Raw genomic sequence first — 13,516 nt, 5'->3', positions numbered from 1 at the left:
TCCCTACAGTATCATCTTTCTGTCAGCCTTCCCCCAAGACTCACAGAGTTGCAGGATGCCTGCCAGATGAAAAGCATAAGATACTGCAACACAAGTAAATAGAATACATTTATCTCATCTAAAAGTTCAGGTATGATTTACTCCTTTTAAAGTATTCTTCCCTTTTATTGCTTAGGTATATCTTGGTCCAGCATTTCTTAATCTCTTTTTTTCTGTGTCTTGCTTCCTTGCTTTACCCAGATAGACATAGTTTCAAGGAGAGAGAGCGTGAGACACAGTCATGCCTGGGTGGGTAATGCAGGCAGGCACCACAGTTATTTACACCTTTGCCTTCCGCGGGTGTCTTGGCAGTCGCTCTCCCAGAGCCCTTCCAGGGTGGCAAAAAGATGCAATAAAGTCTGTCTTGGCCATAGATAGGATAGTACTTCAGTGCTCTGGAAAATGGCCTGTTCCTGGTCTGTCACTGTCACACGCACTCACACACACATACACTTGCAGTGCATGTGAAATGTGAAGAATAGCAAGAAATATTTCAATAAGATAAGAAGGCAAGAGACAATAGTTGCAGAGGAGTTCAGTTTTCCTTCACTGTCTTCCCATAGACCTTTTCCTGTATTTCAGCCTTCTCACTAAGACTACTTGCAGAAGGTTTCAGGGCCTACTTTCACACCTGGTCGCAGTCAACGACAGCATTTCCATTGATTAGGAAAAAAAAAAAAGTTATCCTTTCATTCTGCTAGATCACTTTTGGAAGCATTCTTTCATATGCAACAAATATAACAGGGTAGAAGAAAGGAAAGGGAAGAAATTACAGACTGTGTTAGTTCATATACAGATGTTCAAGGAGAAGCCTTTCTCCTGTTTGTATAAAGATTAAGCTTTGCTCAATCACTACATCTTTATTCTGCAGGTCTATAACATTAAAAACAGCTAAAACTCTTATTTCTAGTCCTTTAATTCCTAAGACTCTTCCAAAGGCATGTTCAGTATTAGATGCCACTTTTACTAATAAACATCAAATTAGCATTTTATTTATCTCACCTGGGCAACAGGCTCAGACTCAGTTCTCTCACTGGCAAGATTTCAGGGGAAATACTCAGATATGAACAGCAAGTATATTTTAAATCCACATTATTCCTCTGAGCAAAGCATCTAAGCACAGGGATCAACCTTCAATCCTCTACTTAGACAAAATTCCCAAACTGTGTCACATAGAGTTTAAGTCTTTGGAAAGTCAGTATTAAAGACACAGACCTTAAATATATCTCAAAAGTGCAAAAAAAAGAGGCTGACATGGTTGGAAAGAGGACTAGGGAAAAGTCTCTGCAGATTAAATAACTTACTTGATAAAGAGATTCCCCAAACAATCCCACGAATAGCTGAAATTGCTGTGTCAGTACAGGGCAGGGCTTTGCAAATCTTCATTCAGTGATTTATTCCCTATCTGCCAGCTGTGATAATTCTAAAGAGAACTCAATTCACATGGTACTGAATAGTTCTCTGTCCTATAGAGACGTCTGTGGGTTATCTGAAGCAATACAATTATAGTCATTGCAATGAGGAAATAACTTAGTGGTTCTTTATACATAAATGAATTTCAACTATAATATACTCATTGTATTTTTTGTTGATGTCAGAGAAAAGAAATCAGCTCGTATGAATGCCTGTTTTAAATCAAAACTCAACTGCTAATGTTTTTAAAGCTCCATTTTCTTCTGTTTTAAAAATCTGAGATGATCCCCAAAGACCTAACCAGCAAGGGATAAAGGGTACAGGATCAGTCATATATTCTTCACTTTAGCTTTTTTGCAGAAATCCATGCTGATTTTTTAAATATACACTATATTCAGAGGTCTTTTCAATGGTTTCTCTATTTCTCTTGCTTGTATTTTCCTCAGAGGTCGAAAATCCTCTGAGGAAATAAGCACTGAGGCTTGCTACTCAAAGGAGCAAGATACTTCCCAGCTATTCTGGCACCTCACTTGCAGGAAAGCGGTAGTCAGTCTAGAGCTTTCAGTATCTATTGATCCTGTATGATTACGAACTAATCAAAAAGTTGAGAAGTCGATGTAGATCTTTACCCTAGCCTGACAGGATGGCCAATTTCCGCATCTGTTTAATGATTAGAGTAAATGGTGCTTCTATCATCAGAATAGCCTTAATTCTCTATGAAATAAATGCACTGGTGGTCTTTTGTTATGCAGAATCACTGCTAATTAATGCCGGTAAGTCAGGCTTAGTAACAGCTTTCAGACCATGGATTTTTATGAACAGTAAAATATTTATTAGTGAACGATGAAAGCTACACAAAAATTATGCGAGGGTAAAACATTATCTGAATAGCAATAGGCAATAAAGAGAAATCTACTCTTGTACGTGTAATCAGGCCAGGTTTTCAGAGGCAGGCAAAAGAACAACACAAGCAACAAGTGTGAGTATTTAAGAACATGCACAGCCATGACAATTTACAGCTTGCTGCTCCCTCAGATATTGGGACCAAAGGAGCAGCTATTCACAGCTCATTTGCCAGCTCTGAAAGTGGCTGGTGGAGGTAGAGACAAACCAAGGCAGAAATACTGAATTTAAATTCTTTGTTGTGACCTATAAAGAACAGTCCACTGTCCTTAGATATTTTCAGTAGTGGAATAATTTAGCTCATTCTTTGCAGACTGAGGCATCAACAACAGAAAATACTAAGATGACTTCTCATAAAAAAGCAGTTATCTTTTTTCCACTGAGTTATAAAAACTCTGCAGCATTATCTGAGGTTTTTGATTTAAATCTGCCTTAAATACAAGGTAGATTTTTAATGCAAAATATTTTGCAGCTAATTGTGTTACATGAAGTGTTTACCTCTGTTGGCCTTTCACATCCAAAAAGCCATGATTCAAAATTTAAAATAATAAACAGAGTCTATGTGCTTTTCATTGACTACGAACACAATTTTCTACTGAGAAATATTTCAAATACGGACAGATATCTTCACCATATGACTTCCGGCAAACACTTACATTGCCATGTACCTTAGCTTGCCTTGATCACAGGAGTCAAAGAAACGAGACTGAAAGACACCCTTAAAATCCCGGTGGTCCATCCTTTTCCCCAGTGCAGGAGACGAGTATGTCCAAAACCTTGCTTAGAAAATAAGTTTTCCTATTTTAAGAGTAACGTAGCTGCTGCTTAGCCGTTTGCATTATTCTAGCTCAAAGGGGTTTTACACAGAAGGTTTTTAAGGCGCTTGGATAAGTGGAGAGATTCTAGCTGAAAAGCAAAGGCCAGCAACAGAGCTGGTCTGGTACTACAGTCTTCAAAATCTCAGGGCAGCGCTCCGTGAGGCTACAGCGCTGCTTATGCTGGTCTGTCAGCAGGAAGCAAGATCTATTGAAAATCAAGCCTTCAGGTTCGTCTTTTGTTCAGCCTACGTTGCATCAAATGCAAAGGCAATCAGAGAGGGAAATTGTGTTCTGGGATGGGATCATCTTTCCCTTCTTTCTACAGTAAAGCCATTTGGGATGGAAACTTATCTTGGAAATAGGTGAAATAGACTGAAATTTTCCAAAGCGTCATCTTGTGGGGCTCTCATTACACCTGTGCTAGTTTTCTTCCAGGCACTTAGAAACTGAGTGATTATTGCTAACGTTATTACAATCCCTTAGATGAATCTGAATGAATTTGCTAGGCAACAATGGAAGCAGTGCGTTACTAGCTCTCAGATCATGCCACGCACACGTTTGTGATAGTTGTTACATCTTCAGGGCAAAATTCAGTTCTCCCATCTGCAATGCAGTGCTCTCGCTGCAGTGCAGATCACTAATATCTATTCTCCCTGTCCAAGTCTGAGAGAGGTCAACTATGATTTTGCAAACATCCTTCTGCAATTGCTTTCTACAATCTAGTGTCTCTTTTACAATCAGTGTGATTAGACAGTATGTGTTACTTTTATATCTGTCCTAGCTTATCACTGACCTGATTGTTCAGTTCATTCTTTTTTTCTTATGACATTTTAATGCACCCTCACTGCTGAGGCACTCCAGGCACTATTCTAGCCTAAGTACTTGCAAGAGTAACCTATGTTCCTTCGTCTCCCTTCTTCAATATGTAGTGGATATCCTATAGTTTGTATGTTTTTTTTCTCTGATATGCCTTTGAATCCCACTTTACACTAATTCACGTGGGACCAGAAATGAGCACCTCTCCAGGCAGCAGGGATGGTGCTCTCCAGCTACACAGTGCTTTTTTTTTTTTTTTTACTGGTTTTGTTCATGTGCTAGCTGGTTTCTCCCTTTCATTTCTTCCCTTCCTTCTGAAAAACAACTAAGTCTAAAATGGTAGAAGATAGGTTTTCCCTAATCAGAGTCCTGGCAAATATCAACTATTCTCCCCTCAGCATAAACAGACTCAGTGAGGTAGGGAGTTGTTTTTTCTTTTGCTTGCTTTCTTCACGCTTTCCCCAAAGGCCACTCTAGCGGATAGTTTTTGTTCGCACGTGGACCTGCAGGAACTCTGTTTGTTACTTGGTTTGAATTTTGACCTGACCGTTGATGCTCGTAATTGAAAAGCAGTCTCTTAAGGGCAGAAGGAAGCGTTTCATAAAAATGTGCTTTTTCAAGACACGTTTGCACATATATATGTATAGATGTTTACAGGCTCACACACGCACACGGAGGGTGAGTGAGGCCTTTTATGATCTATTTCAATCACTGCAGAGACAGGGGGGCTACACTAAGGGCAGCAGTTGTGATGCAGGTACGAGCAGGGCTGGTCCAGGCTGGGCCAGGGTAAATGCTGTGTTGCTCCACCTAAAAGTAGGCGCCTTCCTTCTACCTGACTTTACCCTCTGCTACACCATGTCTAACAAGTAAACCAGGTCTGCAAATGTCTAGGATTCTGGATGACTTATTCCTGTGTGCTAGCAGTGGGAGAACAGAAAAATTTCATCTCCTTTCAGAATTGGTCCTCCAAAAAATGAAGAAACCACATACATATACCAACTACCTTTTAAAGGCTCTTCCTTTATCCTTAAGACCAACACTGTTGTAATAAAGAAAATCAAATGTCTGATATTTTCTGATAGATCATGCACCGTGAAGTGAACTCTCTGCTTAAATGCTTTGCTAAATCAAGCAAATAAAACAGCTGATCTGAGCAGTGCTAGGTTTTAATTAAATAAACCTCTAAAGATCAGTTAATCAGACATTTGTGAATACTTAGGCATTTGTGATGTCTCAATAATTGGAAACTGATCATTTAAGTTATATGTTATTTTTTCTTTATAGTGCCTGGATAAAAATACACATAGCATTAGAATGAACTGCTGCTTTTACAAATTTTGAACATTTTCCACAGCACTGAGTCACAGACTCTAGGCATTCAAGTCCAGTAAACAGTAATGTCACCAGAGTGTGACTGCATCAGAACCAACATAAAAACAGTGTGAACCCAAACAGCACGTTCGTTGTAGAATGACTTGTGCTAATGTTAGAGAAAACCTGCTAAAGCATACAGAAAAATCTAGAATTAATCAAAGATTTAAGCTAATATTTTACACATGGTGCAGTATGGAGGATGACCTATTTAGTGAAAACTCTCAATAAAACATTTTACAAAAAAAAATTTATTAATCCCAATAGAGAGAAAAAATAAATTTCTGCAGTCTACCACCACCATGATCAAAACAAAAGCAAAGCAATATGAGCTGAGAGCACCCTCTCCTGAGCGTTACTTCGGTTTACAGGTTCTAGATAACGTATCTGCTACATATGCTGTAAAATTCCAGTGATCCGCACTTTAATAAGGATTACAAACACCTCATCTGCTTGGGAGAGAAATACAATACATTTGATTCAGCTGCATATCAACATTTTGACTTTAATTCTTTTTTTACAAAGGTGAAGTTACTTTTTCCAGTAATTCCTTCCCCTTGTATTTTCCAGTTTGATGTTCGTGAGGCCATCTGGAGCAGGAGGTGAAGGAGGGAGCCAGAGTTTTGATTTAGCTCATGCTAGCTTAAGAGAGGAGTTTAAACTCAGTTGAAAAAAGGCAATTCTAATACTAAAAGAGAGTATTTACATAGATGAAAGGAGGAGGAAAGAAGGGGGAGAATGAGAGCAAGAGAAAGATTAGGGATATAAATACTTTTCTATAGCTATAGTATCATCATTTGTATAGGCTTGTCACACAGACCAAGCTGAAGACATAAATTCTAACTCAGGCTGTAATTCAGGGGAAAAAAAAAAAGAATTGGAAAAAACAGAGCAGTGCTTCTGCCCTCCCACCTCATTTTCAGCCTGTGAGGACCAGAGAAAAAAAGTAGCTCATGAATACCGGAACTGATGAAGCCTGATTTTCTGCAGATTTGTGTTTCAGCATTGACTGACTCTCATGTCTGCAAAGACGTAAATTGTGACTGAAGCTTTTCCTACGTTTGTGGCACTTAGGTGGGCTCTCTTCGATGTGTATTTGCTTGTATCTAAAAAGACTCAAGCTCTTACTGTAGTGTTTTTCTCAGTGGGCAACAGTCACACGTCTCTCCTACTTGGACATCTATTTTCACAAAGCCTGTAGGAACTTCCTATCTTTAGCAATTTGGTTCTTTTGTCATCTTCGGTGAAACTAGGCCAACGGGTTGAAACACTAAGGAACAGGAATCAATGGGCAGACATAGAGATACATGTAACTTTATAAACCTTTTGCCCCATCTATTTAAGACGCCGAAGCTCTTGCTGCCCTTGATAGAGGTGTGGGGAGAGGTTCCCCATTCTCCCTTCAGCACTCAAAGCAGTCTAGTTGCAAACTGTATTCTTCCAGGTCCTGGGATGCTGGATGAGGAAGGAAGGGGCTGCAGATCGCCAGGGAATGCGTGGGCTGGTGTTTCCATGCTGTCTGTGTGTCTTAGGGAGCGAAAGCAGACAGCAACCTACAGGCTATCAGTAAACACCTCGGAAATGAACTCAGAGAGGCCGGAGAGGACTGCAGCCAAGGCCAAAGAAGAGCTCCCGCACTGCAGACGAGGATGATGTACGCACAGATTTTCCAGTGCTGGCTCCTGCTGCTACCAGCACCCACCTTTCCGCAAGAGGGGCTAACACACCGGCAAGCACTCTCAGCATAGTGCACATTGAAAAACCAATCGAAATAAAATTGGAAGATACAGACGCAATCCCATTATGTGATAAGGAAGCCAGGATGGATAGAGACCGCACAGAGATAAGAGGGTCATGAAAACTAACAGAGCAATTTGGATCTGAGAAAGTGGATGCACCACTTGCCAGATGCACTCAGCCACTCTGGATTGCCAGATGAGGCTTGGCCTTGTCAAAATATAATAAATTAGCTTGTTCAGCCCTCTCTATGTTTAAGGCTCTGGCACAGAACATAGATTGATGGCTGCAGTGTACATCGGAATGACACAGGACCAGGATGATGTCGAAATATCATTAAAATTGATTATTTTGGTTTGTCCCTCTGTCTTCTTTCATACAGCATGGCAGTACAGCTGGAGACTTGACATTACCAAAGAACAACGTAGGATCTTCAGTGAAGGAAAACGCCAGAACTAAAATATATGCATATGCAGAGATGCAAAAGATACAAAACCAGTTTTTGGCTCTGCCGGTAAAGAACTATGTGGTAATCCAAGTAATCCAAGATAACAGAAATCCAAATCAGCCTGTTACGTGCACTTGCTTATAGAAAAGGTGAACTACAGCTGGATCATACAAACTACGGTGCAGATACAGGCCAAACGCTCTAAGGTAATGCATGGCAATGCAAAGCAAATACAACTTGGAGATTACTGATCCAGAGGTTAGAAATTGGTCTAATACAAATGAATTGGCTCTTCTTCCTTTTGGGATCTTACGGCATTTTTAGCTGGAGGGTGAATGGGGGGGAGACTGACTGCAGAAGGCTCTACTGTTACAGCTGCCGTCATCACCTCGCTTCCTAACCACTTCAGCAGGCTTTAAGCAGCACCTGCAATGTGCTTGAAAGTACAGTCACAGAACAACAATAAATTTGTATTTTTGAGTCTGGCCGTTTACTCCACCAGAATTAACATCTGAGCATCTGTAAACATAGGTGGTTTGGAAGGGTGCAAGGGCAGCCATGTATGTGGCATCTATTTGGGCTCCTGTACAGAAATGCGTGGATCGCTCCAGAATCATGTTCTTTGGGCTTAGCAAAATGCGGGCCAGCAGTGCATGATAAAGCTGTTCGGTAGAACTAAACTGATTCTGAAGCGTAGGAAGCATCAGACTTCAAAACCTTTGGAGTACTAGCACATCATCTTTTGTTTTGCTTTTTTAAATGAACCTTTTAATAGGAAGGGACCTCAGAAACTGTTAGGAATATAACCTGAGCACAGTACTTATAAAACAAGATAAAGAACGATGGGGGAAGATGATGTTCATTCCTTCATTCCTTCTTTCAGGGCCAAACAAACAGGTAACGAGATGGTTACTGGATAGGCAAGATACAAAGCTGGACGTTCGACCTGCAGTTATGTGGCCAGTCTTCCTGGAAACTTATACACGGTCATCAGCAGGGAGATCACTGCTTTAACAGTGGGGCATAGCTAGAATTACAGGACGTTACTTTTAAACTCCCTGGGGGAGATCACATGAGGCTCAAAGGGTGATGACCTGGGAATTAGGTGATGGGGTAGAAGGATTAAGCCAAAAAGAGACAGGGATGGAATCAGGTCTTTCATTGTGGAGTAACAGTGACATGGCCAGAATTGCTGCAGTGACAGATTTGCTGAAGAAGCTACCTGGATAAAGCCAGGAGCAGAATAAATCAGCTGTAGGTCAGTGCCATGAATAGAAAATAATGATAATTTCTGGTGACTTTGCATATCCAGCATGAGCAGTATCCATTCAATGCTGCTTCTGGGGATAAAAATAGGATGCCAAAGGCTATTTGGGTCTCTGGAGGAGGTAAGGGAAGACGCGCAAGGAGACTCTGGTACCTTGTAGCAGCAGATATCCAAAGCATGTGCTTGATAAACTGAAACGGGAGCTGGATTGGAATGAAATGACTCCTAAAGAAACTGGGATATAATGAGGAGAGAATCCTGTCTTCTTCATCTCTGTAAGTCTTTAAAATGAAGTTGACGATCCCAGGCCCTGTAAACAGCAAAGGGGTTCTGTCCTGCATGAGATACTGTTAGAGGTCTTCACTTTAAAAAGTTATGGTCCAAGTAGAACTCATTCCAGGGTCTCATCTGCCTTCGTGCGGTATCTACGACAAGAACAGAAGAGCTGCAGCATATTTTGTGGGATGACACAGCTATGGGACAGGCTCCAGGATATGTCAGTGGGTGCAATGCTAGCTTTCCCCACAGTGGCAAATCTTCTCACAAGTTTGTTACTGTTTCTGAAAGGTAATGAATGTTGCTTATAGCAACATCATTGATGCCAGCATGAGGGTCAGGGGCATACAAGCTGAGAAACTCAATATGTAATTCAGATTTGAAATCCATTTTATCCTTTCATGTTATTTTTTTCTCTAACTTTGCCAGCTTGTTCTGCTTCCAAAGCTGCCAAGCACCAAGAGTTCGTGCTGTGGGAGCCACTGCTCTGCATCCGTTCCTGACTTGCCTTTAAACCAGAGAAGCAACATTCCTCTCCCTTCTGAGAAATCAAACAACCTCGGTGTCAAATATTTTCATGGTCTAGAATCCAAAAATCAGTTACCTGCAATAGTAAGGAAAGCAACGGTATTGTGGCTGTTTGTACATTAATACAGATGAAGTTATCCAATGGTTAAGTCTGGATTAAATTTAAATTCAGTGTAGAGTTTGAAGATGAATCAGAGTTTTGGTTTGTGTGCACATGTGATGGTGCTAATATCTTATGATTTCTTTTTTCTTCTGAAATTTTGGCTGTGTTTGATCTGGAATGGGAAAATAGGGTCCCTTCCAGTTTGGAGCACAACCCAGAACCCAAATTATATGGATAAATTCACATCAAGAGTTTGAAACACCCCCAAATGCCCCTTTATCCTTCTCTCTTTGAGGATGGAAAGTGTGACTGAGATGGGATTGGGGGAAGAAAGATGGGGAAGAAAGATGTCTCCAGATGGAAACTGATGAAAAGTTGAATTTGGCAATATTATTCAAATAATGTCTGTTTTCAATTATAAAGTTATATAACAAGTAACGGTAAATCCTTCACAGACTTGAAACTCATGCCAAGCCTATCTACTGAACGCACTGTCAAGCACCCACTTCTGTACAGTAAGCAGAATTCAATCTAGTCTTCATTACTCAGGTTGTAATAGTTTGTTTTTGCAGTGACCTGTTTAATCAGCCCAAAAGAATCCACTGTTCAGTTTCCCAAAGTTTAAAATCCCCCATCCTCAAAGGAAAATTGCCAAAGGATTTGAACTGCCTTTTAGAATTCACTTGATCTTTGTGGTGTCAATGGCAGGCTGTGAACCAGCAAGTTACCTGGGAAAGTTTCTTTAGGGTTCTTAAAATTTTCTAGGAAAACTAGAGGTGCTGTCACCAGTTTGAGTAGGACCTTCCTGCTTTGAAATACCGGAGATACTGTGAGAATTTCATTTGAAACATGATACCCTACAAGACGTTGTAAATAGAGAAAAGGGCAGCAAATTCAGGCATCAAACCTCAGGCATTTTGGTTACAATGTTATTTTACAGATGTGTAGAAAATGTTAATGATTCAGGTGGTTTTCATGATTGTTGACTGGAATGGACTGTCTGGGCTTGAGAAGCCTGAACTTTAGCACAAAAAGCAGAAGCCCTCAACAGTTCACCCAACAATGCTGTTTTGCCTGATTTTAATTAATCTGTCACTGCAAACATGACCTATTTACCACAGTACAGATGTCAGCTTGTTACAGCCTTTCCCTAGAGTACTCCTTAACTAGCATTTGCCATCTATATGTGCTCATTCAGTCATGAAGAGCAGTTAATTAGCTCCATCTACTGCTGCATGAAGTGAACTGTAGCAGCAAAGTCAGTTCTGCGGTAGCCTCCTTGCACTGCACTCTTAGTGTTACTCCAGGCGCTCTGCTTCACCACTCCGCCGGCTAGAGCCTTTGGCAGAAAGGGGCAGGTTTCCAGCTTTCTGTTTCTTCTTCTTCCACCTGCTTAACTATAGATGTATTTTTGTTTAAATCCCTAGTCATTTCTGGAACTTATTTTTGGACTACAGGGTGAAAATGTGGGGCATCATTTTTCTCAATACATTTTCCCATGCCAGGAGACATACCATATCAGATCTCTTCAAATAGCACTAACAGCGAAGAGCCTTGCACGAATGGGAAGGGAGCAATTGCAGTTACTGCTGCACTGGTAATAAAGAAGGCCACTGTGCTAGAAGTGGGTACTCAGATCAACAGGTGGATGCCCTTACATGCTTCCTGTATGTGTTGACTAGAGCATTCATATGGGCTATTTAATTGTTTAATGTTTTTAAATAAATGTTCCAATATCCATTAAAAAAATGCCTGCTTGATTTATGAGAGCGCTAGGGAACGCCTGTTCTGAAATGTTATCTTCTTAGTATTTTCTTTTTGATTTAGGTAGAATATTTCAGCTACTCTCAGCAGATCCCAAACAGCATCCTAGTAAACAGGCTGCATGATTTACTTATACCTATCACATAGCTGATTCAGACGCTAACAGCAAACAAATTGCCAAAGTGGAGAGTTTGCAAGGGTTAATACCGTCAAATGTCTACAATCTAAATATACATATACATATATTATTATGTTATTTAAAGGAATAGCTTGACAAAGGCTTTTATTTTCTTAATAGATTTACTTGTCTGTTAAGAAAATACTACCAAAACGTTTATTAAGGTCAGAGCTGCATAATGGTTACATACTCATGAGAGGGCTGCCAAATCAAAAGACCAGAGCTGCAGGTCTTCCACAGAGGGAGAAAATTCATGCGCTGTGCTGGGGGCTGCCTTCAGATACATCAAAAGAGTGCGCCTCCTGCTAACAGCAAAGTAAATGACATGAAGGTGCATCGTCAGCTGCCAGCACTTCCCCTTGCACTAAACTGGTGTCCCTGCTTGTACATTTATCTCAACTAGCCTCAAAATACGACAGGACATTTCCAAACACAGAGTCAGAGAAGGTCCCTAACTAGAAAAGATGAGAGCTGATGTAAGCAAAAGAAAGAGAAGACAACTACCAACCTGAAGATTATCCTAGGAAGTCAAAATTTAGTCTTTACTTTCCACCATGTATGAAAATAAAGCTATTTTCATTTCTGAGGCTAGTCTTAAGTACCTCAGCCTGAACTTTGGCCCCTGTTCTTAGCTCTACAAGAGACTTCTCTTGTCTCTAATTTACCTCTGAGTTTTAGTCTCCAAAGACTTCAAGAACGCTGCTTACTTAAAATATCTTTTCCAGCTATCTCTGAGGAATTTGATTTGAGGAAATTTGAGGAAATTTGAGGAATTTTCTGGGGACAGATTTGAAGTTTTGAGAGGGATAATTTAAATGTTCTTCATTCTTCATACACTGCACTAAAAAATCTGTTCCCTTGTTCCCTGGAGGGAACAACGTACTTCTCCTCCCGGAAACATTCATGTCAAACCAAGTTTTGTTTTTTAAATTTGTAATTAATGCAGAATTATGCAAACCAGAGTAATAAATAATCTGGCTGTGCAGCTTATTCTTTTACGAAAGCACGAGGGACTTCAGTTTCTAACGCTCATTACAACTAGCACATCAGTGGGAGAACAGATCCTATTATCAGCTATTGCACTATACATAGATAAAGCTGTCCAGACCTTCAATAGCTTTATAAAAGGATATTTAAGGTGAATTATCTCAAAATTAATTGGAAGATACAAAACTCCAAATGTTTACTTCACAACTGTCAGAAATATAGATCCCAAATTTAGTGTTAGCCCTACAGGTAATTTGCAACATGCGTGTTAGCTACTTAAAATGATTCAGGATTAGTGTAAGCTTTGGATTTGAGAAACTAGAGAGCTTTACTGTATGTCTCCTGCTAAATTTATGGGAGAAAGAACTGGAAAAAGACCTCGAAGTCCAGTTCCACAAGTCACTTCCAAGAACAGCTCTCAGAATCTGTTCCTGAACAGAGGCTTTAACTTTCAATCTGTAGCAGCAGAACGTTTAAAAAAAAAATCTGTATTTTTTCTTGACTTGCTCTTTACACAGGCAGTCTTGATTTCTCAAATGCATCTGCTTTTATACAAATATCAGAAGGGGCCACAAGGAACCAAAAGCCACTAGACTGTTCTTGAAGTCTCTTTGCCTTAATAAGCTCTGCAAGTGGAATTACTGACAGGAAATTACAGACAGAGAAATGAGCTATTTAAGTACTTAACCAGTTTAGAAAATGTAAATACCGAGGGGATTTTATTGACCGAATACTTGTCTACCAGTGTGCAATGATTATACCACTCTCAAGGAATTTCTTGTGACGGGGGCAAATCAAATCACACTGATATTTTGCACTTTCCTTCTTCTCATGTAGCGATGTTCTTCACAAGCAGCAGACTGGT

The 13,516-nt window shown here is 40.2% G+C and overlaps 1 protein-coding gene across 2 annotated transcripts in view; it reads right to left on the bottom strand.

Annotated features, from left to right (window-relative positions):
• Nucleotides 1-13,516, bottom strand: part of LOC104145964 (gamma-aminobutyric acid receptor subunit pi) — a 72,318-nt gene that overhangs the window by 10,608 nt on the left and 48,194 nt on the right. The window contains exon 13 of one of the 2 annotated variants that reach the window (XM_068949971.1): nt 11,442-13,511. The exons of the other annotated variant lie outside the window; for it this stretch is intronic. Coding sequence (XP_068806072.1) covers nt 13,481-13,511 — 31 coding nt within the window. The 3' untranslated portion in view covers nt 11,442-13,480. Of the gene's footprint in view, nt 1-11,441; nt 13,512-13,516 lie in introns of those variants that run through there. 2 annotated transcript variants of the gene reach the window in all.

The sequence above is a fragment of the Struthio camelus genome, chromosome 7 (genome assembly GCF_040807025.1).
Source record: "Struthio camelus isolate bStrCam1 chromosome 7, bStrCam1.hap1, whole genome shotgun sequence".
Lineage (NCBI taxonomy): Eukaryota > Metazoa > Chordata > Aves > Struthioniformes > Struthionidae > Struthio > Struthio camelus.
The sequence above is the reverse complement of the archived record's forward strand: the minus strand, read 5'-3'. Positions and strand labels throughout refer to the sequence as shown.